The following is a 26,972-nucleotide window of genomic DNA, read 5'->3' as shown; positions in this document are numbered from 1 at the left end:
ATTTCTCGAAATATCCACGCTATTATCACTTCCCGAGGAGTCACTCCAGGATTTCTCGAGACATCGACGATCATTTTCCCCGATCGTCTCCCAGCAAGTTCGCGATCGTCATCGTCGCGATTCGTAATTCCCCCTCCAAGCGTCCCTCACGGAATAAGAAGAGTGGGGGTACGAATTCTCTATTCGATCGAGCGAGTCTAACGAATCAAGATATTTTCGATTCCCTCGGAATATTCGCGAGCAGAAAGGACGCAGACGCTTGTGATTTTTGTCGATTCGGGGGGGAGGGTACTCGGGGGGGGGGGGGGTCTGTCGAGTAGGGTTCGAGGGATTCGGAAGCTCACCGAAGGCATTCCGTCTGACATTCAAATGTTCGGTTTCGCAACGTGAAAAAGGATACTCCGTGGCCCGACGGCCGCCTATTCATCGCTCAAAGGGATCATTTATCAACATATTTGATATGCTCCTGGCCGCGTTACTACCGACGCAGAGGAACCTTGCCCGGTCTTTCCACCCGGGGCTCCCATAGAAATAATATGCTAATCGCGCGAAGGAGGAGTTTAAAAAGTGCTCCGATAAATTCTCGAGACTTTTTGACGTAATTTCGCCCTATCCCCCCTCTACCCCCCTTCGCGCAGCCACCGTCTCGAAAGATTCTTTTTGCGGGGTTTCCGACGTCTTAAAAGAGACCAACCGCCCCCCACTCCCCTCTAAACCCCCATCCGCGGTATATCAGACGGCTGAATATATATTTTTTCGCGGATCCCGGCCGGATGCCGCGACCTGCTTCGCGGGTTAAAGGATTTTCAGCTGAGGCTCTCGACCCCCTCGTATGGTTCGCGGAAACCGCAAAAAGACGTTCCTGGTGTACGGGGAGAGTGGGGTGAAGTGGGCGTAGGAATTAGTGTTGAGGGAAATGAAGGTGAATAGAGTTTTTGGGAAATGTTTGATGGAATAATAGAAATAGAGTGACACTGATATATGTGAACTATAAGTTAAGGTATCGAATAGTAAAAGAATGTTCATGGTGTAGGGGAGAGTGGGATGAAGTGGGTGTAGGAATTAGTGTTGAGGGAACTGAAGGTGAATAGAGTTTTTGGGAAATGTTTGATGGAATAATAGAAATAGAGTGACACTGATATATGTGAACTATAAGTTAAGGTATCGAATAGTAAAAGAATGTTCATGGTGTAGGGGAGAGTGGGATGAAGTGGGTGTAGGAATTAGTGTTGAGGGAACTGAAGGTGAATAGAGTTTTTGGGAAATGTTTGATGGAATAATAGAAATAGAGTGACACTGATATATGTGAACTATAAGTTAAGGTATCGAATAGTAAAAGAATGTTCATGGTGTAGGGGAGAGTGGGATGAAGTGGGTGTAGGAATTAGTGTTGAGGGAACTGAAGGTGAATAGAGTTTTTGGGAAATGTTTGATGGAATAATAGAAATAGAGTGACACTGATATATGTGAACTATAAGTTAAGGTATCGAATAGTAAACGAATGTTCATGGTGTAGGGGAGAGTGGGATGAAGTGAGTGTAGGAATTAGTATTGAGGGAAATGAAGGTGAATAGAGTTTTTGGGAAATATTTAATGAAGTAATAAAAATAAAATAACAGTAACATACACAAACTAAAAGTTAAGGTATTGAATAGCAAAAGGATGTTCCTGGTGTAGGGGAGAATGGGGTGAAGTGGGCGTAGGAATTAGTGTTGAGGGAAATGAAAGTGAATAGAGTTTTTGGGAAATATTTAATGGAGTAATAAAAATAAAATAACAGTAACATACACAAACTAGAAGTTATGGTATTGAATAGCAAAAGGATGTTTCTGGTGTAGGGGAGAGTGGGGTGAAATGGGCGTAGGAATTAGTATTGAGGGAAATAAAGGTGAATAGAATTTTTAGAAAATATTTAATGAAGTAATAAAAATAAAATAACAGTAACATACACAAACTAGAAGTTATGGTATTAAATAGCAAGACGATGTTCCTGGTGTAGGGGAGAATGGTTGAAATGGGGTACTGTAGGAATTAGTATTGTGAAATAAAGGTGAATAGACTGTTTAGGAAATATTCAATAGAATAATAGAAATAAAATAACAGTGTCACCAGAAAACGAAATTCGTGGAATCAACAATAATATTATTTAAACTCTAGCGAACTGCCTAAAGTTTCTATCGATAAAAGAACGCGTCGCCTTAATTTTTCGTTTCATTCCTAAAAAAAGAAATATATAACAACATCGAAAAACCAAAGTATCGTCCAGAATCGAAACTGTGTCTCACTCCTTTTCTTGCGCACAATCCTTGTCTTTTACAAAAGAATTAACTTTATCTACTTCCAACGCTAAAGAACTGCATCAATTAATATCTCGTGGATGAGTTTATCCTACTAGTGAAAATACTACGGAATTCGCGATAAAGATATTACCAACAATTAATAACGCCTCGGTTCCTTGCGTTTCGTATTTGTAACAAATCGCTTATCGCGAAGCGGAGATGAAATTTGAACAATTCCGTTGTAACAATTGTACAAACGATGCGGAAGGGTTAAATTTAGCTTCGATTTCACCGATCGAAATCGTACCTCGAGAACTGTACTCCCGATTTTCCGTCACGATTGACGGAAGAGACGTTAAGATCGTTTACAAATCCCCTCATCGGCACTTATGCGTGCGGTGACGCATACGCGCATATTTATGCACCCCTACCCTAAACGTATTCGTGCCCTCGTACATACATCGGTCATATTAGCCGCAAAGCGGACTACCCCGACGGTTCCGTTTATTTAACCCAGAGTCCTCGGTGTCGAGTCGTTACTTACTTACCGGGACTTGGCGCGGAAACGCGTCGTCACTTTCGATGATAAATTGGAATCCACACCCTCGGAGTGCAAGATGGCGTGGAATTTTCTTCGAATCGACGCAGCACAGATCGCCAAAGTAATCGACGCTCGATTCTTCGAAGAAAGAAAGAAGAACCGTGTCGCGAGAATTCGATTACTGCAACACACTTCGAAGCTCTCGAAGCGTCAAACACCTTTCGAAGACAACACGATTTACTTCCGGTCGATTTAACACTGTATGTAAAATTTTGCTATTTATTTTCAACATTTCTCGATATTGTCTTCGCGATTAACCAACGATTGTACTCTCGACGAACAAATCGAAATCCACACCCTCGGGGTGCAAGATGGCGTGGAATTTTCTTCGAATCGACGCAGCACAGATCGCCAAAGTAATCGACGCTCGATTCTTCGAAGAAAGAAAGAAGAACCGTGTCGTGAGAATTCGATTACTGCAACACACTTCGAAGCTCTCGAAGCGTCAAACACCTTTCGAAGACAACACGATTTACTTCCGGTCGATTTAACACTGTATGTAAAATTTTGCTATTTATTTCCAACATTTCTCGATATTGTCTTCGCGATTAACCAACGATTGTACTCTCGACGAACAAATCGAAATCCACACCCTCGGGGTGCAAGATGGCGTGGAATTTTCTTCGAATCGACGCAGCACAGATCGCCAAAGTAATCGACGCTCGATTCTTCGAAGAAAGGAAGAAGAACCGTGTCGCGAGAATTCGATTACTGCAACACACTTCGAAGCTCTCGAAGCGTCAAACACCTTTCGAAGACAACACGATTTACTTCCGGTCGATTTAACACTGTATGTAAAATTTTGCTATTTATTTTCAACATTTCTCGATATTGTCTTCGCGATTAACCAACGATTGTACTCTCGACGAACAAATCGAAATCCACACCCTCGGAGCGTGAGATCGCGTAAAATTTTTATCGTTCGACCACGTCGAATTCGATTTTACGATCCATGGAGCTCTCGAAGTATCGACCCGTTTGAAGACGATGTTATGATTCCCGTCCGATTGATACTGTACTGCGCGTTAAATTTTTTAATTTGTTTTCAACCACTCTCGTACAACCATCGTCGCGATTGACAGCTCAGAATTGTGACGTTCCTTGAGAAAACGAAATCAACTCCTGCGGATGTAAAAATTTTCTCTCTCCGCGATCGTGTCGAATTTTCTTCGTTCGATTCTACGACGCTCAGGGTTCTCCATGTGGTCGGCCATTTTAAAACTGACGCGACGATTCTTTCTCAACTGATACTGCAGTAAAATGTGCATCGATAATTCAACCATTGTTGATTAATTGTTGATTAATTGTGAAAATGTATTATAGAATTTTATCATTTGTTTTCAACTCATTCAGTATCGTTTTCGCGATTGACCAACGATGATACTTTCGATGACAAATCGAAAATCTATCCCTCCGGGTGTAAAAATCGCGTAGAATTTTTATCGTTCGATTTTACAACCCCTAAAGTTCTCAAAATGTCAACTCCTTTGAAAACAACGATTTCCACCCTCCCGGTGTAATATTCAAAAATTTTTCTAACTTTTCTTTCAACTCCTCTCGAACAACCACCGTTAACATTTAACGAGGGTTTACTATAAACGAGAATGATTAAATTATTAATGGATTTAATATACTCGGTACGTACACGTGTTTCTTGTTGTAAATGTTAATCTTACAGACTAAAAACTAACTCACACCGTAGGTTCACTCAACACTCATCCTTACACACACTCATACTTCCACACATGGTACGTAAATAACAAAGGCAAAGATGTACCAACTTTTAAACCTTACACACACATACTCATACTTCCACACTTGATATGTAAATAACAAAGACAAAGATGTACCAACTTTCAAACCTTACACACACATACTCATACTTACACACATGATATGTAAATAACAGACAAGGATGCTACTAACCTACAAACTTTACACACACATACTCATACTTTCACACATAATACGTAATAACAAAGACAAAGATGTATCAACCTTCAAACCTTACACACACATACTCATACTTCCACACTTGATACATAATAACAAAGACAAAGATATACCAACCTTCAAACCTTACACACACACTTTTATATTTCCAAACAAGATACGTAAATAACAAAGACAAGGATGTTACCAACCTACAAATCTTACACACATACTCATACTTCCAAACAAGATACGTAAATAACAAAGACAAAGATGTACCAACCTTCAAACCTTACACACACACTCATACTTCCACACATGCTACATATGATACATACAACATATAAATAACAAAGACCTGTGTTACCAACTTCGAGACGAGTCAACACGAATGTAAACAAACATAAACGATCGACGCACGGATAAGACAACCAACAACAAACTCACGGTTTGTCCCCGGTCTTCTGTTACGCGAACTCCGCGCCCACGTCCCTTTTATTATTTTCTTTACCTATACTCCTCTCTCTCGTTGGACCGAGATGTATTTCTTCGCAGTTGCAATCAACCACCGTGAATTTTCTAAAATATCGAAAAGGAGAATCGGAACACTTCTCTCTTAACTCTCTCCTCGAAGAAAAGTTCCCCCTTTTATTTCGTATCGTCGAACGACGAACGACGTCGAAGACCCAATCCCCTGGACGTTCAATTACGAAACGCCACGTCAGCGAGACACTTTCAAGCATATTGAGGCTGGATCTGTACCCGGTCGCCATTCGCTTTAAGCCCTCCTTTCCATATTTATCTTGGTCTCCTTCGTTACAGGCCACTTCGGATCCACCACCTCTCTCCTCTCCCTCTTCTTTCCCTTTTTATCGTTGGAACATCCACTGGATCCTCCTAGTTTCTCTTCTTCGAGTCTCCGTTACTACTGTTCGAAGAACGAAGACGCAGATTGCTTCGAGCGGGAGGGGGAGGGGGGATTTACGACCGGCTATGATAAACTCCCGACAAGCATAATCGAACGAACGTCTTTCACGATAATTGCCGCGGGGGGTCTGGTTGGATTAATCCGTATTCGCGCGTAGGTGGTTTCTTTCTCGATGCGATTGAAACGCACGGGAAAGAAAATATCGTTTTCATCGAGCGGGTGAAGGAGGGGGGGTTTTTAATTATTTTTGGTCGGTTAAGATTCGGTATTAATTTCCGTCGGGACAATAGAAACGTTAGAAATCTTTGAGAGAATTTTTGCAGAACGATCCAGGACTGGACTTGTAAGTATTTTCGTAATTGAGACTTGGTCCGCAAGAAGAACACCAAGATGCGTATAATATCCTGATCGAGTTTCGTTGCAATATCTTTAAAATTAAAAAAACAGGAGAGAGGAGAGATTTTGTAGTACAACACAACCCTCCTCTCAATATACAAATGTCGAGACTCACTGTTTTCGTTATTATTATTAAAATTTTGGCAGTCGTAATTTTTGGTAATGAAGATAAAGAAAAGAAAGCGAGAACCAAACGTTTTTCATCCTTGCAGGCCCTGCCTTATACGCCGGAACGTTGGGTGATCGGTAAGGGACCGTATATATATCGATCGAAGCAGATACGAGAACTTGCGACAAACGATCGGCGGTCAGTTTCCCTCTGGTGGCAAGTGAGAGTAGTACCACCACATTGTAATCGTTGGAAACTTGTGTATAATAATTGCTCGTAATGAAATGATCAATTTTAACGAATTATTAGTACGTTTATTGTGAACACGATAGAGAACAAATTAATAGGATTTTATTTGATTAGTAAGATATGGAGATTAATGGGATATCGTTGTTTGATATGTTTGTAATTTTTGTAGCGTCAAAAGTAGGTAAAATGATAACGAGCTTGAAGTAACCTTGACCCTTTCGTCTGGAAAAAAGCAAATTATACCGGTAAGTGAGCCTCCTTAAATACGATAACTTTATCCAAGAATAATTTCTTTAATATCGTCAATATTTTCGATGATATTCCGTTGTTACACTTTTGGCGACTCACCTCGTACACTCCACGCAGAGAATGATGTTGAATCAGGTATTCGAGGTTGGAAATGTTTTCACGGATCTCGTTCAAGTATCTCCGGGAGTGAAAAATGGCTTGGTAATTTCACGGAATACCTTTGATCTTAGATTCTGAGTAGAAAAAAAAAGAGAAAAAAAGCGCAACTAGTTCGTGGCAACGGTCACCGATGCAAAACAGTCGGATTTCCGTTCTGCCAATCAGTTCTGACCAACCGCCCTTTGACAATCTCCATACGATTTCACGGTAAACGCGAAGAAAAGAGAAACAGAAGGACACACTTCCAACGTTCGCTGAAAGTTTTTTCACCGATGCTACGCTGTCGATAACTATCGACGAATTAGTGGACGAAACGCGGCGTCGGTCGATAAAGATTTCGAATAAATCGACGGCCCGAAATTGCAAAAATACGGGGAAAATCGAGCGACGCGGTAATATTTTATGGCATTACACCACGTACAGGAAGAGGAAGGGAGAGAATTCGAAATATTTGGGCTCGATGTTTAACAAATTTTATCGTTCGATTGTACTTTACGGGCCGCGAACAATAACGTTCTGGCAATTAACATCATAAAAGGAGAAACACACGTCAGAGAGCATAACGAGAGCAGAATTAATTTTCCGAGCGGCGAAATTAATTGTTAACCAAGCGTTACGAAGGGGGGCGGCTGTAGTATTGATGGCGACAGTAACGCGAAATTCGTCTTCCAATAACGGATCTCTGCATTATTAACGAGGAGAAATCGTCGATTTTATCGTCCGAGACCCCCAAATGCGGAGGAAATGCTACCGGCAGTGGATAAGTTATCGACCGATCGTTTCCACCGATAGATCACGAAGAATTGTACGATCGTATGGAATCACGACATTATGATAATTATTGCGAGCCAGGTGTGCCGCTACCGAATGAAATTTAAGACCGTTGTTACGAATAAACAACAATCGTAATGTTTATTGCCGTAGAGTATGAATCGGAGAATATATTATTGGATTCTTTAATTAATTCAGCAAGTATCAAATAGGTTCGTAAATTTATACAGTATTAATTCCAAAGCAAAACGTTTTATTGTTCTCTTCCAAAACAGAATCCGTGAGTTAGACTCTTTGACAAGACTTTATAAAGTGAATTCAATTTTTAACAAATTTCTTATAAATAGAAATATAGTTCTTTGAATCAACGTTCTTAAACGAACAAGTCGCTTGAAAACCAATAATATTTTACAATGTCGGTATTAACGCGAAGGAACATTACTTACCTGTAAAGTAAAAACTGATAATGGTAATTGGTGGTGCCATCTAGCAATAAAAATTATAATAAATTGTGCTCGTAGCAGAAGTGCTATGTCCACCTGTTGTAAATAACTGAATTGTTTGAATCACAGTTTGTTTGCAATTGGTGAATGCGCGCCAAACAGATCGAACAACAGCAAAATTTTTTTAAACAAATTGATAGAGTAAACCAATGAAAGATGAGTAGTTTTCGGTCTCCAATGCGATGTATTTCTCCCAATGCGAGGTAAAATAGTAAGCTTAAAAGAATGATTTAAAAGAAGGTTAGAAAGCCGGCTGTTTGAGTTTTGTATGATAATTTTATTTATAGAGTTTTAACTGCCAAACCCCAGGTAGAGCAAACATTGGACGTAAGACAAGCACAAAATAAAGCAAGAAATAGTATTACATGGTTTTTCATCAATACTTCTTTATTTAGTATCATCGTTTTTGACATGTAAGAGATTTATAATTCTTTATGAATAGTATAAACGACGTATATATTACATATCGTATATATTACAGATTATATGGAGGTGCAGCCTATAAACCATTTTGTTGGGTTGAATGGTGTTTGGCTTCTATATTTGCATTGAATGCTCTTTATCATATAATAAGATATACATGGGCAAGTTGTACTTTACGACCGGTTATACTAAGTCCTAGACAAAGACGTTTATTGGGAGTGTCCGAGGATGATCCCATTTTTAAGAACGAAGTTCCATCACCTCAGAAGACATCGGAACCAATATTTCCTTTGAACTTGTCATGTATAAACCACAATAGGCGGTTGACGTCTCTTAGTTCTCCAGGATTAAGCGATTCCAGTATGAAAAATTTCATTCTAATGTTTCAATGCTGTTAAAAAACTTTTATATTGTATAGAAATCTTTTTTTAAGAGAATTTTTCAACATCGAGTCCATTCTTTAAGTATGGTAGTCCAACATCTCAGAAATCAACATGCAGTCCCAATGGATCGCTCAATAAGTCTTTTAATACTTCAACAAATGGAAATCTATCTAGCGAGGAATTGATTCAAAGTGAAAAAGAGTTACAAAGTTATATGGACGAAACTCGACAAAGGAAGCATGTTTTATCCACAGACATCGATCAGCCCTCTAATTTGCTTAGTTCGTTTTGGTCGCATCCTGCGATTAGAAGTCCCGGAGAAGTGTCTCCATTGTTGAGGAGATGCGCATACCAACTAGCACCTATTATCGGTAATACTATAATGAAACTTCTTGTACATAAATGAAATACAAGTATGTTACAATATATATATCCTTTGTTAATAGATAAGTCCAAATCAACCAGTCCTGGCACAGAAGAGGGAAACTCGCCCAGAGGTATGTTCGGTGTACCCGACGTTTGGAGAAAATACAGAATCGATCCGAACAAAGTGAACGAGTGGACAGCTAATCTCCGAATGGCAAGTGAAAATGAATCAATTTTAAACGACTGTCAAACTAGAATATTATTAGTCGTTAACGAAAGGTTCTAACTATTTCAGTGGATCAGTAAAACGGTCGTGGAACGAGTAGCTATTGAAATTGATAATGTCTGTTTGGCTCTAGTACGACACGGTTTGAGCGATTCTCAACCAGGACACGTTGGATTAGATAGATTGCGGAAAATTGCTCAGGCACCATTTTTAGTGACCGCTATTCCTACTCTACCAACTTTGGTGCCTTTTCTAGAACTTTCCAACAATCAGGAATATTTGGTCAGTAGAATTAAGGTTCTTGCAAAAGGAGGTTCTATGAGCGAGTTCAAATGGAACAGCGGAGGATCTCATAATGGCAAAGAGTGGGATTCCAGTTTGCCGACTGATTCAGCGGTAAATTGATATCTGTCAAATGAATAGAATGTTATGATAACATTGTTATTTCTGCAGATAATTATGCACTTGGTATCAACGTACATGGACACGCAATTAGAAGCTCCATTGGATCAACCAGATGCTCGGCCTTTTACATCAAGATACATGGCTAGATCTGGAATGACATTACCGCGTAGCAAAGGACCCTTGATAGTGTGCCAATGTATGAATCCCCCGCACTATAGTTTAGCACATTCCGGAGATTCGTCACCTAACGATTATGAAGAAATACAACGGGTAAGTAAATTTAGTGAAATTTGAAACATCGTCGCTTTTCTGTGTTTTCATCATATTTCTTGACCGCTGAATTGAATCTTTTTTTTATTTTCAGGGTAGAAACAACTTGTTTCATACGCTTCTGTTGTTCTTGTACATTATCAAAACGAGAGATAACGGAATGTTAGGTCGCGTTAATTTGGGTACCTCGGGTATAAACGTCTTATGGGTAATCGATAGTTGAATAACACTTTGGAATAAAAACGAAGACATTATGCCATATTGCGAACCAATCATCGAACACATACAATATATTTCTCTTAACAATGTTAAATAGAAAGTTTTTCTTCAGTGTGCATCCCTTTCCTAACAGTTTTTAAATCCTTTTCTTTAATTCCATACAACCATTACAGAAACGCTCGTTTTATTATTACCTAAGTTGGGCCAAAAACAAAAAGAAGCAGAAACGTTTCAATACTACGAATGCTTTATTCACAATACTTACGTCTATGTACAAATAAATCATAAAACACGATCCGCATCTAGTGAAAGTAAATTCTCACTTATTTGATACGCTGCAATATAACAAATGTATGGCCGCTGTTGGCAGGCCCCTTTTTTTTTGTTTCGTTCCTTGTATTTTGCAAATTATTATGTGTTCATATTGTATGTGCGACACGCACAAAAAATAAGACCTGCAGAACGCTTTGCAGGATTTTTAAGAATGGAACGAGTCGATCGAATAAATGCGTAGATGTAACGGATCGCAAAAATATCTGCATTCCTATTCATTGCACTTGCATCGTACCACATTGGGAATGCATTTGTTTCTAGCGTTATTATCGATGCAGTATATTTTTTGTACAATTTTATATCTCGTTTTTATTGTAGTCTAACGACCGAAAGACATGTTTCGTAAAAAATTATTTTACACTTTTCGTGCAATTTATAATACAATCTTTGGATAACGATTCTCGCATGCTTAAAAATCAATCAGTATGTACACCAAAGTCATACATCGTGATACAATTATAATGGCCTATCCAACGTATAATTAAAAACCAGCAAATTCGTTCGCACACGAATTTGCATCTTGTTTTGTTTTTTCTTTTCTTTTGGATCCGAAACAAATCACGATTTCATAAATAGACGATACTTTTTCTTGTTGAATACCAATTCTCGAATTGGTATTTCTTTGCGGTATCAATGAATCGATGCCTTCAGAATGAATTCGGAAGAGAAATTACTGCTATCGAACGCGCCACATTTGAATAACCGTAGATTCGCGCCGTAAAATTTCGCAAATCTTAAACGTTCCAAAGGAAAGACAGCGAAGACGGAAGAGAAATGGAAAAAGAAAAAATAAGTTCCTATAAAAATCCTGTACGATCTTTCGTTCAAACGTATGCATTTACGTGCACACGTTCTACAGTGTGATCATCGGTCGACGCTAATTCCTTTTCTTTTGCAATTAGCCAGGAACGAGAAAAGTCACAGAAAGCCAGCCGAAACAAAACCGGTTCAGTGAACCGATGGAACTCGTGTTATTCTTCGAACAATTAAAGGGAATATCTGTTCGAAGACACGATGTTTGACTCGAGCGATAAACCTTACTCTTGCTATACTCTTCTATCTGAACGCGCGAAATCAAAATAATCGAAATAAAAATTAAAAAAAGAAAAAAGAAGAAGAAGAAGAAGAACATTTCCATTCTCTATCATTTTTGCCGTTTCACAATTTTACTTTACCCCATCCCCATTAATATTTATCGGCTTGTCTCGTATTTAAATATAAACAGAGATATACAACGTATAATACAACATTAAAAACGTTATCTTGGATGTTTTTCGATTTCGCTGTTTATGCGTCTCTCTCTCTCTCTCTCTCTCTCTCTCTCTCTCTCTCTCTCTCTCTCTTTCTCTCACTCACTCTCACTCTCACTCTCACTCTTTCTCTCACATATTTTGATTATCAAGAGAAACGTTTCGCGAGAGGTATCAAGCATGAATCAACGTTAGGGAGAAAACGAATTGATTGAACCGATTTGCTATCGAGAAAGATCGGCGATGCGAATCGCACGAGAACACACCGGACGAAATGTAATCCAAGTTAAGTCGTCGTGTACAATTTGGCCCCCTCCGGCAAGATAACTTCCTCGCTGATGTCGGCGACGGTGACGGTAAGTGGAAAGATCAGGGGCATTATTATCTCCTGATGTTGCGTGACCTGCTGGGTGGAAACGGGATCGGGTTGTCTGGTGATCGTGATAGTTTTAATGTTTTGCGTTTTCACTAGTTGACCTTGCCCGAGAGCAGCCTGCTGCAACACCCTCTGTGGATTCTGTACCGGCTGCACTTGCGTCAACGGTTGACCGCGATTCTGATTCTGAACAAAGTTCTGCTTGCACCTTTTACTGTGAGCGTAACGGCTCCCGTTGTTGTTGAACCGTCGGTCGCAGGTTGGACAAGCGTAAGGCCTCTGACCGGTGTGAATGAAAACGTGCTCCTTGAGGGATTTCAAACGACGGAAGTTCTTCGGGCAATACTTGCAGTGATACTTGGCCTCGCCGGTATGGGACGTTAAATGATTGGCGAGAGTGTCGGCTCTGGCGAACGCGCGTGAACAGTACTGACAGATGTACGGTCGTTCCTGGGTATGCGTTCTCATGTGCATCTTTAGGTACGCGTTTGTCGTGAACGGTCGGGAACAGACCTCGCAGACGTACGGTTTGATACCGTTGTGAGCCCTGAGGTGAGCTATCAGTGTCGTCGACTGGGTGAAACTCTTCGAACAGATCTCGCATAGGAATCTCTTGGAGCTGTCCGTTTCCTTGTTCTTCTTGAAGGTTCGATCGTGTTTCGACAAATGATTGGTCAGTTGTTCCTCCTTGATGAAACGTTTCGAGCAGCGTGTACACTTGTACGGTTTGATCATGTTGTGCTTGGCCACGTGTATCTTCAGATGCTCCCTACGGTAGAATTTCTTCGGGCATATGTCGCAAAGATACTTCTTACCCTCGTGGACTTGAATGTGACGCAGCAGACCTTTCCTCGAAGTGTACTGCTTATTGCACTCGGTGCACTCAAGACCGACGATATCGGTTCTCCTCTTCCTACCGATTTTCTCGCCGGGTTTCTTCTCCTCGGGTCGCGGCTCGATGTCTCGAAGATCCTCCTCGGTGAGAATCCCCTCGGTAACATGTTTCGATCTGTGCTCCCTCAGTATCTCGTTGTTCTCGAAACTGTCGCCGCAGATGTTGCATTTTCTCACCTGGTCCGGGTTCTTCTCCGAGCACTTGTCGTAATGGGCCTTCAGCTTGTCCTTGCGGTAGAATTTCACGTTGCAGATGTCGCACTCGAAGTTCGGTTCCTCATGCAACAGCTGATGCCGCAACAACGACTTCTTCGTACTGTAACGTTTCTTGCACTTCGTACATTCGTGATTGTCCATCGGCCAATCCAAACCACTCTCGAAGTCCGAGTCGTAATGGTCGTCCTTGATCGCATCGTTCGCGTCGATTCCTTCGTTGACGCAGCTCCTCTGTCGTTCTTTTTTCACAACTGGTTGCCGTTGCTTTTCCGACTTGCCCGTTTTCTCATCCTTCACGTGCTGCTCCATATGCTTGGCCAGCGATTGCTTCGAACTGCACTTTTTATTGCAACTCATGCACTCCAGATCCTTCTTGTAAACGTGTTTCTTCTGCGAAGAACTGTCCCGTTTACTTCGACCGTAATTTCGATCCACATGACCGGCAGTACGGTCGAGCATCTTGTCGTCGTTCTCCTCCTCGTCGTCGTAATCCTCCAGGCCGTCCTCCGTTTTAATTTTATCGATGATCTTCTGCGCTGCTTTCGCGGCGACCCGTTTGATACGTTTGTTGGGATCGTACTCTTGCCCGTGAACGTAAGTCTTGTGATCGGTAGCTATAAGATGATTCCGCAGGGTGAGCTCATTACCGAACGTTTTATCGCATTGCGTGCATTTGTAGGATTTAACGCGTTCGTGTTGTTCCGCGTGCCTCTGCAACAGATCCTTTCTGGTGAATCGTTGACAACACACCTTGCAACAATAGTCGAGCCCCGAATGTGTCTCCGTGTTTCTAAATAAGACGATAGACATTGTCAGAACGGTTCGTCGAAACGACCATTTCGCAAAATACTTAAAAATCTTGTCTTCCTACCTACCTGACATTTTTCTTTGACGCGTTCTCTGTCCCTAACGATTCCGCTTTATTCCCCTCCTCCTCCTCTTGACTTCTTTCTTCCTTCTCCTTATCTTCGCTTCCGTAATCATCCGTTTCTTTGCCCGCTGGACACTTTGCATCGGCTTCCAGATCTTGCTCGGTCAACACACCCTCGAGCACGTGCTTTGCTCGATGGTTCCTCAGTTTCTCCAACGAATCGAATTCTTCCTCGCATACGCTACATTTAAGAGTAGCGTGGGATACCGCGTGCTTCCGTAAACCCCGTTTGGTATAGAATTTCTCCGAGCACTTGTCGCACGCAAACGGTTCCGTACGGACGCCACGTTTTTCTCGTTCCCCGATTCTCTTGGAATTATTATGCCGTTCCTCGCTTTCACCGTTCGCTTCCTTCTCGTTCTCCACATCTTCGTTCTCCTCCTCCTGCTCCATAACGTCCCCCCCTTCATCCTCGATATCCAACTGCGATCGCTCCTCCTTCTCCGATTTCGCTCCGTTCGTACCATCTCTTCTCCTAGCTCTTTTTCGATACTCGGAATCGAAATGATTTTTATCCGCGTAATCATCGAGATCCAAACTGTGTTCGTCTTCGTGAAAGGAAATTTCTAATGGCATCGATTCGTCCTTACCCTCGTCTTTCTCCCTCTCGTGTTTCTTCAGATGCTTACTGTACGAGATTATGTATATGTACTGTTTACCGCAATAAGGACATTTGTTCAATCTTTTTCCGGATGGTGGGGATTTAGACATACTGCAGATACTCTTCTGTGACTTTTCTGGAGTTTTTTTTAAAGATAACGCCCTTCTTACTTCCTCGTGTGAGTGCATGTGTTCCCTCAAGACGTTCTTTGATAAAAATTCCTTGTCACAGAGATAGCACATGAAAAATACTTTGTCCGATTTATCAGAGGCTTGAGCTTTCTTTAGCAGCGAACTCAAATTCAAATTCTCAAAATAATTTTCCTCGTCGGAATCTCGCGTCGATTCAATGTTTCGTCGAACCAATTTACGTTTGCTCCTTCTCGTTTTATTCTGACAATCTTGTTCTACCTTAACGTCCGTTTTTATGATATCCGATTTTTCGATTTCCTCTTCACCTTCGACCTCAGCTACGTCTTCGACCTCCTGATTCGTCGCATCGGCAGCTTTCACGAGCAAATTGACATATTCCGCGCAATCTTCGCGCGGAAACGTTTCTTCCGAGATTAACTGTTGCTGTTGCTGTTGCTGTTGTTGCCGCTGTTGCCGTTCTCTTTGACTCTCGTTACCTAATATATATTCCTGTTGCAGTATATAATCATGTTCTATTGTCGGAATATTTTCGATGCAGTTTCCATTGCTACTTATGTGTTTCAGTGTTGCTTCATTCTCAGGTGTATCAGCAACAGATTTAACATCATCCTCTTCCCGATTTGGACAGTTTCCTGACTCTTGTTCCGTAGTAATCACTTGATCGATTGTTTCTTCCATTACCGGACCATTATCCTGCTCTAAACGCAAAAGAACTTTTAGTATGACAAACAAAAATTTAATACTTTAATAACATTTTCATTTACCTCTCATTGACTGTTCTTGTTCATCTAACTTTTTCACTTGCAACAAAGCTAATTGATCCTTCAGAAGGGATTTTTCTTCCCGACATATTGATCCGAGAGTTTCTACGGTAGTCTGATAATCGTGTTCCACGTGTATCTCTCCTATACCACCGCTTTGATCCCCTGCCTCCAAATGTACTTCGACCTCGTTAAAGAACAATTCTTCCTTCATATGCATGGTAACGAATCGTTCTCTGAGAACCGTATCGGCTTGTTCTACCTGCAACTTAAACTCGTATGCGGATTCCAGTTTATCCGCACATATGCAACATACGCGCGTTGGTAAGCCATCCCCAGGTAACATCTAAAAGAACCAAATGATTCGATTAAAGCAATTCTTTTATCGCAACTAACAGTTTACGGAATGACGAAAACGGTAAACAAACTACAGGCGTGAAACTGAGATTGGAGTTAAAATGTATATTTACAAACATTAATTTTCTTTTTTCCTATAATTATGAAACGTGAACAACGTGTACGATGTCGTACCGATATTGTGAATAAAAATTTATTTTAGACGATTTGCGAAATTCAACTTAACCTCTAAATTACGTGTCTAACCTTAACATTGGCAAAACTCATCGCTTTTGCCGAAAGAGAAGCAACCTCGCTTTCTAGAAACAAATCTCGCATCACCAGGTTTCCAAGAAGACATACGCGACATATTTCCACCGTCGCCACAATGCCATCCTCTTCGTTTTGCGGAGAATCGGACGCATTTATTTCTACGGCGTCCATGTTTTGTTTGGTGAACTAGCTGGCTCGTGCCCGTGCTTGCTTCCCGCAGCCCGCAGCCCGCAGCCTGCAGACTACAGTCGCCGCTCGGTCTTTTGCTCCCTCCAGACTGATACCAACCGTCACCCCCGCCCAGACCCCCAAATAACCGCGCTATAACAATCTGTCAAATACAAACTACCGACCCCACGATTAAAACTTAACTGCTACTATTCCTCTACACCATTCTCCGATGCCTCGTCAACCGATACTAATCTAGCGTAGATATATACAGTCGCGACACTTTGAATACCGTTTCACGATTTTCATCCGTATACTCTTTGCCACTCTATACCCGTCACGCGGCTCACATTTCACATTACATTGTCAGCATCGTTTCCTGAAAGTCGAAGTCACTGTCTCAGAATTATTTCAGAACGTTTCGATGAAGCAAGTGTTCGTCAGCCTCGATAGATGGCTATTACAATCATTGAAACCACATCTTACAGTGACCTGTAAATGATGTTTGCAGCAAAGGAAGTAAAAAAAGGAAAGAAATTTGCATTTTGCTGTGTCTGCTACCTAGAATAATAATCGGTAACGTTTACCTGTATATCAGAATTTACCTTAGACCCGGAAACCTTTGGATACGAAAAGATCCATTAGAAGGCTTTAAATTAAATGGACACGAAAGTTGTTCTTGACTTTGATTGGTTTGTATTCTAAAATCTCAACCATTAACTAGTATAACTACACTTTTTTTATTAGACTCTCATCAATAATGTATACTATAAATATTTGAAAATAATGTTGCGTCAAAGGGTTCCATCTGCAGAAAATTAATTAAAAAAAAAAATAATATATATTTATAAACCGAAAATAAACGAAATTAGTTAAAATGAGAGTCCACGCTTTATCAGTATCGTGCACCTGGTACTTCCCACCTAAATGTAAGTTCCGGAGTTTAAGGACCATCTTCCATTCAATCCTACTTCCAAGGTACCAAAATTACAGATAAGATATAAAATAGATGTTTCACTTTACAGAAGTTGGTATCATACAATCTGAATTACCGACATCATAAAATATTAGTGACATATTCGTCTATGATAATTCACCTCCAAAGTCGATAAAGCTGGTAAATGTAAAACACCGTTCTTGTCCATTACATGAGGTTTTACCAAACCTATTTGTCACAGAAAATATAGTAACAATAAATTCCATTTTATTCCACAAATGGAACTTGAAATACTTTACCAACATGAAATTAAGAATATTTTCAAAGCTTCACCTACCTTACAGCTTAATAAAATTGTTTAAATTACATTTACTCACAGACCACTATTTTATGTAATATGCGTATCATATATTGAAAGAAAGTAACGGTCAAACAAAACTTGGAACTGTTATATATCATTCTTTGACTCATAATGTAAAATTACATAAAGAGAATGGAAGTAAAAAAAGGAAAGAAAGAAAGCTACTCGTGTTACTCGAAACGAATTTATTGAAATGTATTAAATATAATTTAAGAAACTAGTCTAAATTCACAGTCGATTAGCTCAACATTACCCGCAACCAATAATGTTTTGTCGCGAGTAATACCGATTACTAGGTCTCACCACGTGGAGGTTGCTGCGAGCGGAGACCCGGAGGGAGATAGATGGAATCAATGTTCCATCGATCTCTCTCGTCGTGCAATACAAACGAAGTTACTAAACCAAGGAGATGGAAGGAATCAAAGTTCCTTCGATCTGTTTGTTTAGTTCTGCCGAGCAATTACATTACGGAAAAAACGAGGTAAAATTGGGAAAGACGCAACACGAACCGTGGAGTTGGTCCTACTAGGTCGATCCCGTTTCCCCTCTGTGAGCCCGATTGAAGAGGATCTTATGCATCTTATTTATGCATTACAAATGATTGATTTGTCTATAAAAATTAATTTTGATCAAGATCCGAAGTAAAAGATGATTTCTGACATGTTTCTTAAAGTTTTAAAACATGAAAAGTAATAATTGTTTATTAGATATATTAATTTCATATTTGTTTAATTCTTATAACTTACACATTACACGTAGAAGTTACATTGTTTACATAAATGTAGCATTTATCATTTCTATAGCACCCGAGTAACAAACGAAAGGCGAACATTAGGATGGCTTGAAAATGCAGAGTTTCATAAAATGGCTGTAACTTCGTAAAAAATCATCATTTTTTCTTACAGTTTGTCTTGTTTTAATAGGAAATAATTATACTTTATGCAACCGTAACTAATAAATTACTAACTTTATTTTTGTTAATACTACGATTGCTTCAATCTCGGACAATTTTTACAATTTGACAGCTCCATTTTCAAGCGGTGATTTCTTTAATTATGATAAATAAACATCAAAATATTGCGAAATCTATGAAGGAAAACTATTTTAGTGAATGTTTACTCTTCTATGCGATTGTTATTAACATTTACAAATGTTCCAAATATTAATGTTACAATGTGTATCTTATTTATGCATTATAAGTAATTAAACAACCTACAGTAATGAATCTTGATTATAATAAAAATATAAACGAGCAATGAATTAAAATGTATTTATTACATTAAAAAAAGGTGATATACAACTATCTTTCTAATATTTTGTTTGTATTAATATAAAATGATTTCCTAAAAGAGACAATATAAGTATTAATTTTATGTACACATTCATTTATCGCACAATTCATCAGAATCCATAACATTTAACAATGTTCTAACTGGAAATACGACATTCCAAACTTAATTGTTTAATAAAATATTCAATTGTATTTAAAGTGTATTTGAATATATAGAATAATTCCGCCGTTTAAATTTCTTGCAATTTGGTTCAATTTGTATAAAATGTTTATTATCTGAAATATAAAGACTATATATTACTGTTTAACTAAAATAATGTTATATATAAATTATAGTCTGTATGTTACTCACTATCATCTGTACAATCAAAATTAACTGCTGATGTTAAACTATTTGAACTTCCATCTAAGGCGTCTTTGCTACTATTTATTTCTAAATCTTGTTCTTCACTATTACTTTTAGGTGATAAATTTAATGGTGATGTTCGATTAAATAAATCACCACTTATACTTCCATCAAATGTGGAGTTTAGAACATTGTCTTCCTCAAATGAAACAGAAATATCATTAGAATCTGATATTTGTTCATATGATGGTTCTGTTACTGATCCATTTGATTTTGATTCTTTTGTGTTATTCATTAATTGTAATAAAACAGACGGATCATCAATACCCAGAGTGTTACAAAACTGTGTAGTTTGATTATTTATTAATAATTTTGGTGGTTCAATTGAAATATCTGAAGCATCAGGACTGTACACCTTCGTGGTCTGTATAAAATTTAGAGGAATTTCTAAATTGCGGTTAAATCTTTTTAAAATATTTTCTTTTTCCTCTATAGTTGGTGTAAATATCCATCTAGTATTGCCATATTGCCCAGGCATATAATGAATACCACTTTTAACGCTTAATAAATGATTTGTCAAATATAATATTGTTAACCACTCTAAATCATAATGTGGTTTCAATGATAAATTTTGATCGTGTTCTAATTCGAGTATTTGAAGAAATTTTCTTTTTGGAAGACATTTATCTAGAGCTAAAAACTTAGTTACTTTTGTTCCTTCCTTCTCAGGAACAAGAGCTGCAAATTTACAATGTAAATGTGCAGAAAACCAATAATTTGGATAATGATGTTCCAAAAGTTCCATACTTGGTGGACTACCAAGCATATTATTCTCAATATCATTTCTGTAATAAAAAATTGAACATGTTTAAAACATTATAAATAATACTGATTAGTGTTTTAAAAATTATGTACCTGTAATGAGATTTACTACGTCTTATACAGTAATTTTAAATAACTTACTTGAAAAAAGGTTTTCCTTTCAACAACATATTTTCATTTCCATATTTTGTTATTCCTGCTGGCCAATCATGAGATAAAAAAATATCAATATTGCCAGTAAGCTACAAAAAAATGTATAGCATAATGAACGAATTTATATAAAATGCAATTGGAGTATTAGAATAAATTCAATACACCTAAAATAAAAACCTGACACAAAGATGGATATTACCTGCTTTAATCTAAATATTTCTAAGTTTCTAATGTGATATACACTTCTGATTGTATTTTCATTATAAGGAGGTTTTTCGTAATGCCCCTGCATCAAATGTTGACCCTTATAAATTCCTGATAGCCCAACGATTCTAATACCACCTATTGTTATTACACCAGCATATCCAAAATAATAAATATTAGGTGCAACCCATCCACCATATGGCAGTTCTTGAAGATAATTTGATGCTTCATGATTTCCTCCAATAAATATTGTTAACACAGGGGCAACTTTTTCCCCAGAGTAATATCTACATTGTATTGTAGAATGAATTTCAATTTTATAGAAAGAAGGATTTTTAAACTTTTGAGAAATATACACATAACTTTAAAACCTGTTAAACGATACCTATTCGAAATAATATAGGCTTCGTAACTTACTTATAAAAAGTACACATATCCTTATATTTATCAGGTACAGCCATACAATTTAAATCGCTCAGATTTCTTGTAGATTGAAAGTCTCCACAACAAATGAGTAAATCTATTTTCTTCCCATCAGCTTTTTCCATTTCTTGGATAGTTTCATAAATAATATCTAATTCACCATGTGCACAACCCTCGACGGCGATTCTCATCTTTACTTTTATAAGTGCTCCTTCACTTTTTACAATAATTAATACGTTTACCTATTCTTGACTTAATTGTCTAATTACTGAAACATTAAGAAAAACAAGTACAACAATCACTTATCCTAACCTAACAACTGTCTGACATAGCCGCCATTTTTTTTATTAATCGAACGTTGTTGTCATAACAACGCTTATACGAGAAAGTTTACTCAAACTTAAGGATCTCATAATTATAAATACATAGTCCGGTACGCCTGAGTTAATTATGAGCTTAATTTTTTCTACCGAAGAAGGATGGATTATATCTCATTTACAATACCTTAACGATATTTACAAAACTGTAAAGAATGGCAATACACAGTGTAGCCTAATTTTTAATGAAACATTATTTGAAATAAATTCTCAATATTTACGTCAAAATCAAGTAACTCAATGTGATCAACATGAAGGAATTCCATTACAACATAAGAGTCGAAAAAGAAAACGGACGAAACTTTTGCCAGAGGAAGATTTAAAAGAGGTATATAGACAAATATAGAAAAAATAAAAAGTGTAATATGTAATAGCTAAGAAAGTTAACATTTATTTTTATGTACAATATAGATAAATTATGTCAAACAAGCATTTAATCAAATAATTTCATCTGCCAAAGCAGGAGGATTATTCTCCTCTAATGTAATGTCTGATAATAATGAAGCTGCACGTTTGGCATCGCAAACATTTTATCAGGATACATTTTCTGGAGAAGAAGAATACTTTTATGGTTGCAATGATATGGATGTAGCTATTATATCAGAAGCAAAAGACAAAAAATATGTATTCCCAAACAAATGTAGCTTTTATTGCTATGATGTGAGAGACGTTGCCAGGAAGTTGGAGTTAAACAATCAATACGATTTTATATTGTTGGATCCTCCTTGGTGGAACAAGTCCATAAGAAGGAAAAAAACCAGATATTTAGAAGCTAGGTGATCTTGTATGGTTCAGTATAAGCCAATAAAAAAGCAAACTCTCTGAACAATTTAATGAGAATAAGGACTTTGATAATAGTATAAGTTTTCCTTGTTCTCAGTTTTGCGAGCATATGGGTAAATAAGTTTTTAGATGCAACTTTTCGACATAAAAAATTCTTGTTGCACAATATTAAAACAGTGTTGATACATTATGGAATCGTTTTAATTTTACCATTTTTTGTCAGAATCATATATTTTTGCATAGAATTGCCGACAGTCATCTTCTATAAATTACACCCCATATATATTGTGTAAATTGTGTTTTATATTCTTATATTAAACAGTTATAAAATGATGTACAACGAGGAGTTAGCCAGGATACCAATTGGGAAATTATTATGTTCAAATGGACTTGTAGCAATTTGGTGCACTAATGCACCCAGTCACCTACATAGTATTTTTCACAATATATTTCCATCATGGGGTATTACATATAGAGCAAAATGGTACTGGATTAAAGTGAGTATATAATAGCTTAAGCTTCATGAACTGCCAGAAAATGTAGTTTGCAGTAAAAACAATTTACAGTTTGATTTATATTTTAGGTCACTCAAGAAGGAGGAACAACTTGCAACTTTAATTTGGCACTGGGTAAACAACCTTATGAATTGCTGGTGTTGGGATCTGTATTAAATGGTAATGAAATAAACATTCCTGATGGGAAATTGTTAATTAGTGTTCCAAGTGCAGTACATTCTCACAAACCACCACTTACAGGTAAGTACCGGTAATAGTAATTTGTATAGAATAAATATGACAAAAAAATTATATAAAATCATTACTTAAAATTCTAGAAGTTCTGCAAGAATACCTCCCAAATGAACCAAAGTGTTTAGAAATATTTGCAAGATATTTACTCCCTAAGTGGACAAGTTGGGGCCTTGAGGTTTTAAAGTTTCAACATTTGTCACTATATACAGTCATAGAAGAAACAAAAGAAGCTCAAAATAGCAATAACATGGATGTAAATAAATTGATTAGTTAGGATTAAACTTTACAAAATAACAAATATTTCAATAGTACTGCTTTTTTTTTTATTTTTATTATAAACTAATCAAGCTTCAATAGCAGTTAAATTATATCATTATGAAGTGCCGTTCACATGGTCGCTTACTCCACTTTTTATGGTAGCACGGTAACCATGTGGATTCATTGTCTGCCACCTCCAAAAATCTTCACCTATATTAAAAATATTATTAGAAATACATCAAATATAGAATGGAAGTACTATTTGACTTACACATTTGTTCAACATTATATTTGGTCCTCCATCCTAATTCTTTTTCTGCTAAATCTGTGTTAGCATACATGGATACTATATCACCCTCTCTTCTATCTTTTATAATATATGGTACTATTGTTCCTGTGATATTCTCAAAGGTTTTAATTAATTCAAGTACAGATACACCCTTGCCAGTACCTAAATTGTAAATTTTTAACCTCAAGTGTTGTTTGCGCAAAGCATTTAAAGCTGCTACATGACCAGCTGCTAAATCCATAACGTGAATGTAATCACGTATACCTATGAAAAAATAAATGTTTTCAAGGCACTGTGTAAATAGTTACAACAATAAACAATTCAGCGCTATATTTAAAAAATTGGTTATATGTACCTGTACCGTCTTTCGTAGGATAATCGCCTCCAAAAATGACGAGTTCAGGTTTGTGCTTCAAAGCCACTTGTGCTATATAAGGCATTAAATTTGTAAATGGCTTTGTAGGATCTTCTCCTATTAAACCACTCGAATGAGCACCTACTGGATTGAAGTATCTTAGGGAGATGATATTCCAATTCTATTGAACGAAAATAACTACGTAGATATTTTGTTTGTAGAATTTTCTTTGTTAGAATGAACTTCTAAATAATACAATTTTTGCGGCGTTCTTGAGTTACTTTAAATGTCAGAGTAACTGTTCAGTCAACTACTCTAAATAGTTAAAATTTGAATTCTTATCGCTTTAAACACACCTTTTCGGCCCTCGATACATCTTTAAGCATTTCTTCGATAAAATATTTTGTTCTACCATATACGTTTGTGATACTGCCAGTCGGATGTTCTTCTGTAATTGGAAGTTCGTTCGGTTCTCCGTAGACGGTACAAGAACTACTGAAAACAAGTTGGAAACACCCAGCAGCTTTCATTACCTGGAAATAATAAAATTTATTTATTTTTATATGACACGAAGTGACGTGGACATAAAAAATTATTAAAATGCTCTTTACCTCTAGTAAATTAATAGCACCGATAATATTATTTCGGTAATAATGAAGTGGTACCTGCATGGATTCTCCGACGGCCTTTATCGCCGCGAAATGGATTACGCAATCTATTTTATGCTAAAATGTAAAACATTGCATTGTTTAACCAATATTTCAAAATTTACTACTTAAACTACATTAACTAGTAAATGTACCACTACATTAAAAGGTGTGTCATTATAATTTGTTACCTTATTGAAGACCGCTTCGAGTTTATCCCGGTCGATGAGATCGCAATTGTAAAAGGTAACTTTCTTCCCTGTTATTTGTTCAACTCTTTTAAGAGCTGCAGATTCACCATCACTGCCAATTACGCTATTAGCAAAATTATCTATCACTACAACATCGTATCCACTTTCCAAAAGTTCTACGATACAGTGGCTACCGATGTAACCGGCTCCTCCGGTTACGAAAATTGTTCTCCAATTTTTGGTCATTATTCTACCAAAACGAAAAAAAGAAAATGTTAAAATTATGTACACTTCTCTGAATTTCTTACAGTTTTCGAAGCCTATCTTACAGGCATCTTTAATTCAGTAATGTTAAAAGGCCAAATATAAAAAAATTCTGTTCTGCCCGCGTGAAGATATAAACGTTCACCCTTCGCTAAATACTTGATATTAATTTTTATACGTTTGTGTTGGTGGTTTCAAATTGAAAATAAATCGTTTTCAAATACACACGATATAAAATTATTGTAATAAACAAAATTATAGTAAACGTATTATAGTAAATATGGTTCTTTACGCAATGTGAAATAAACAGGTGCTTCGGACGTTCACCTGCAATGAACTGTGTAGAGTTCAAGGTCGATAAGACACGTGGTAAATCATTACATTTATGGCACGTGCGATTAGTAACTATTTTTAATATGTATTCACCCAGTTAAAGCGGAACCAAACAAAATCATATCAATCCTTTGAATTGAACGTATTTTGACCAAATAACACTTTCAACTTACCATGTAATATTTTATACACTTCACGATAAACCGAATAAAATGATACGATATTTAAAAAAAAAATTAAGTAAAAAATAAGCGGTAAAAAATACTATTTTTATTACTCTCTGCGCGAAAATAACAATTATTGAAAGTTCAACCAGTACACCGGTATACTTAACGGTACTCGAAGTTCGTTAGACACCTTTGGCGTATTCGAACACTTTTACCGTACTCTACACCATAGAAATTCAAACGAAATATATTCAATTTAAAAAAATTTTTTTTTTTAATTTTTAATTCTTAAGTCGAAAGACAATTCGATTTAATTTTTTGAATCAAAGGATAATTTAATTCTTTTATGCTTTTAATGTGTGAATCTTTTAGAATGTAAAGATACAAAAAATAATTCTTATGAGAAACGTGACCTGCGACCTTTAATATTTAATTACATAACAATACATTAATATTTAACAATACATTACGTTAGCAATCCTCGAAAAGGCAATATCTTTTTTGTTGCCACGATTTTCATTATTTTATAAAACGACCAAAATTTTTATTTTGTATGGTATTATAAAGTGTTTTAAGCAATGTATTCAATAAATATTTAACTTCCTTTGTTAAAGTATATTTTATAATATACGCAATACAAATACACATTTAAAAAAGTATATATATGTATATGAATAAAAAAAAGTATATGTATGATCGTATTTTGAAGACAACTAATTGTTACCTTGATAATGTAAGATTTTGAGTAACGAATACATCAAACAAATTCCGAAGGATTCGAGGACGCGCCGCGTAATCACCGTCTCCGTCCCGATCACTTGTGTTGTCCTCTGGTATAGGAAAGTAGAGTTTAGTATATTCGTGGAACGCGAGTCATCCCCTCTTCTACACACCATCGTTGTATCATTGTGGAGGCACACACACTATATATTTTGACCCTCTCGAGTCTTTGCTTTCTGCTGCAATAAGTTCTTCCTTTCACACAGGCAGTAGGTCTCTACTTGCCCGCCTTATTTGTGGCAGGAATGGGGGAAGGATGGCACACGTTCGAGACTAACAGTTACCGCTTGCATCATCGAACGATTTGTAAAGCAGTGACTCATAAAAGTGTAATTAGTTGAAGCAACACCTATTTCATCAAGGAAACTTACTATAGTATAAAAATGATAAGTGCAATAAATGAGGAAAATGAAATGCAAATACTTTCTTAGAATGTCGTTTTAGTGTGATTAGATTAATTGTAAAAATAAGAAAACATGAATT

The 26,972-nt window shown here is 37.3% G+C and overlaps 5 protein-coding genes across 5 annotated transcripts; 2 read left to right on the top strand and 3 right to left on the bottom strand.

Annotated features, from left to right (window-relative positions):
• Positions 1-8,239: 8,239 nt before the first annotated feature.
• LOC143152285 (transmembrane protein 209) lies at positions 8,240-11,185 on the top strand. Its single transcript, XM_076322233.1, has 8 exons — positions 8,240-8,379; positions 8,464-8,589; positions 8,658-8,959; positions 9,033-9,353; positions 9,429-9,562; positions 9,644-9,970; positions 10,028-10,249; positions 10,344-11,185. The coding sequence occupies exons 1-8, from the start codon at positions 8,333-8,335 to the stop codon at positions 10,470-10,472; spliced, it is 1,608 nt and encodes a 535-aa protein (XP_076178348.1). The 5' UTR covers positions 8,240-8,332; the 3' UTR covers positions 10,473-11,185.
• Positions 10,694-17,254, bottom strand: LOC143152257 (uncharacterized). The gene is made up of 4 exons (XM_076322175.1): positions 16,586-17,254; positions 15,986-16,328; positions 14,413-15,919; positions 10,694-14,327 (listed from the first exon to the last, which is right to left on the bottom strand). Exons 1-4 carry the CDS (start codon positions 16,760-16,762, stop codon positions 12,338-12,340), a joined length of 4,017 nt encoding a protein of 1,338 aa, XP_076178290.1. The 5' UTR covers positions 16,763-17,254; the 3' UTR covers positions 10,694-12,337.
• A 2,077-nt stretch (positions 17,255-19,331) lies between these two features.
• LOC143152291 (lariat debranching enzyme) lies at positions 19,332-21,770 on the bottom strand. The gene is made up of 5 exons (XM_076322247.1): positions 21,291-21,770; positions 20,869-21,160; positions 20,658-20,758; positions 19,701-20,539; positions 19,332-19,624 (listed from the first exon to the last, which is right to left on the bottom strand). The coding sequence occupies exons 1-5, from the start codon at positions 21,485-21,487 to the stop codon at positions 19,542-19,544; spliced, it is 1,512 nt and encodes a 503-aa protein (XP_076178362.1). The 5' UTR covers positions 21,488-21,770; the 3' UTR covers positions 19,332-19,541.
• Mettl4 (Methyltransferase like 4) lies at positions 21,437-24,083 on the top strand. Its single transcript, XM_076322259.1, has 5 exons — positions 21,437-22,001; positions 22,085-22,449; positions 22,779-22,953; positions 23,040-23,211; positions 23,289-24,083. Exons 1-5 carry the CDS (start codon positions 21,747-21,749, stop codon positions 23,477-23,479), a joined length of 1,158 nt encoding a protein of 385 aa, XP_076178374.1. The 5' UTR covers positions 21,437-21,746; the 3' UTR covers positions 23,480-24,083.
• On the bottom strand, positions 23,518-26,823 carry LOC143152300 (UDP-glucose 4-epimerase). Its single transcript, XM_076322271.1, has 7 exons — positions 26,434-26,823; positions 24,946-25,195; positions 24,719-24,832; positions 24,464-24,640; positions 24,108-24,288; positions 23,735-24,016; positions 23,518-23,673 (listed from the first exon to the last, which is right to left on the bottom strand). The coding sequence occupies exons 2-7, from the start codon at positions 25,189-25,191 to the stop codon at positions 23,579-23,581; spliced, it is 1,095 nt and encodes a 364-aa protein (XP_076178386.1). The 5' UTR covers positions 25,192-25,195; positions 26,434-26,823; the 3' UTR covers positions 23,518-23,578.
• Positions 26,824-26,972: the final 149 nt, after the last annotated feature.

Source organism: Ptiloglossa arizonensis, chromosome 1 (genome assembly GCF_051014685.1).
Source record: "Ptiloglossa arizonensis isolate GNS036 chromosome 1, iyPtiAriz1_principal, whole genome shotgun sequence".
NCBI lineage: Eukaryota > Metazoa > Arthropoda > Insecta > Hymenoptera > Colletidae > Ptiloglossa > Ptiloglossa arizonensis.
This window is presented reverse-complemented; position numbering and strand designations above follow the sequence as displayed.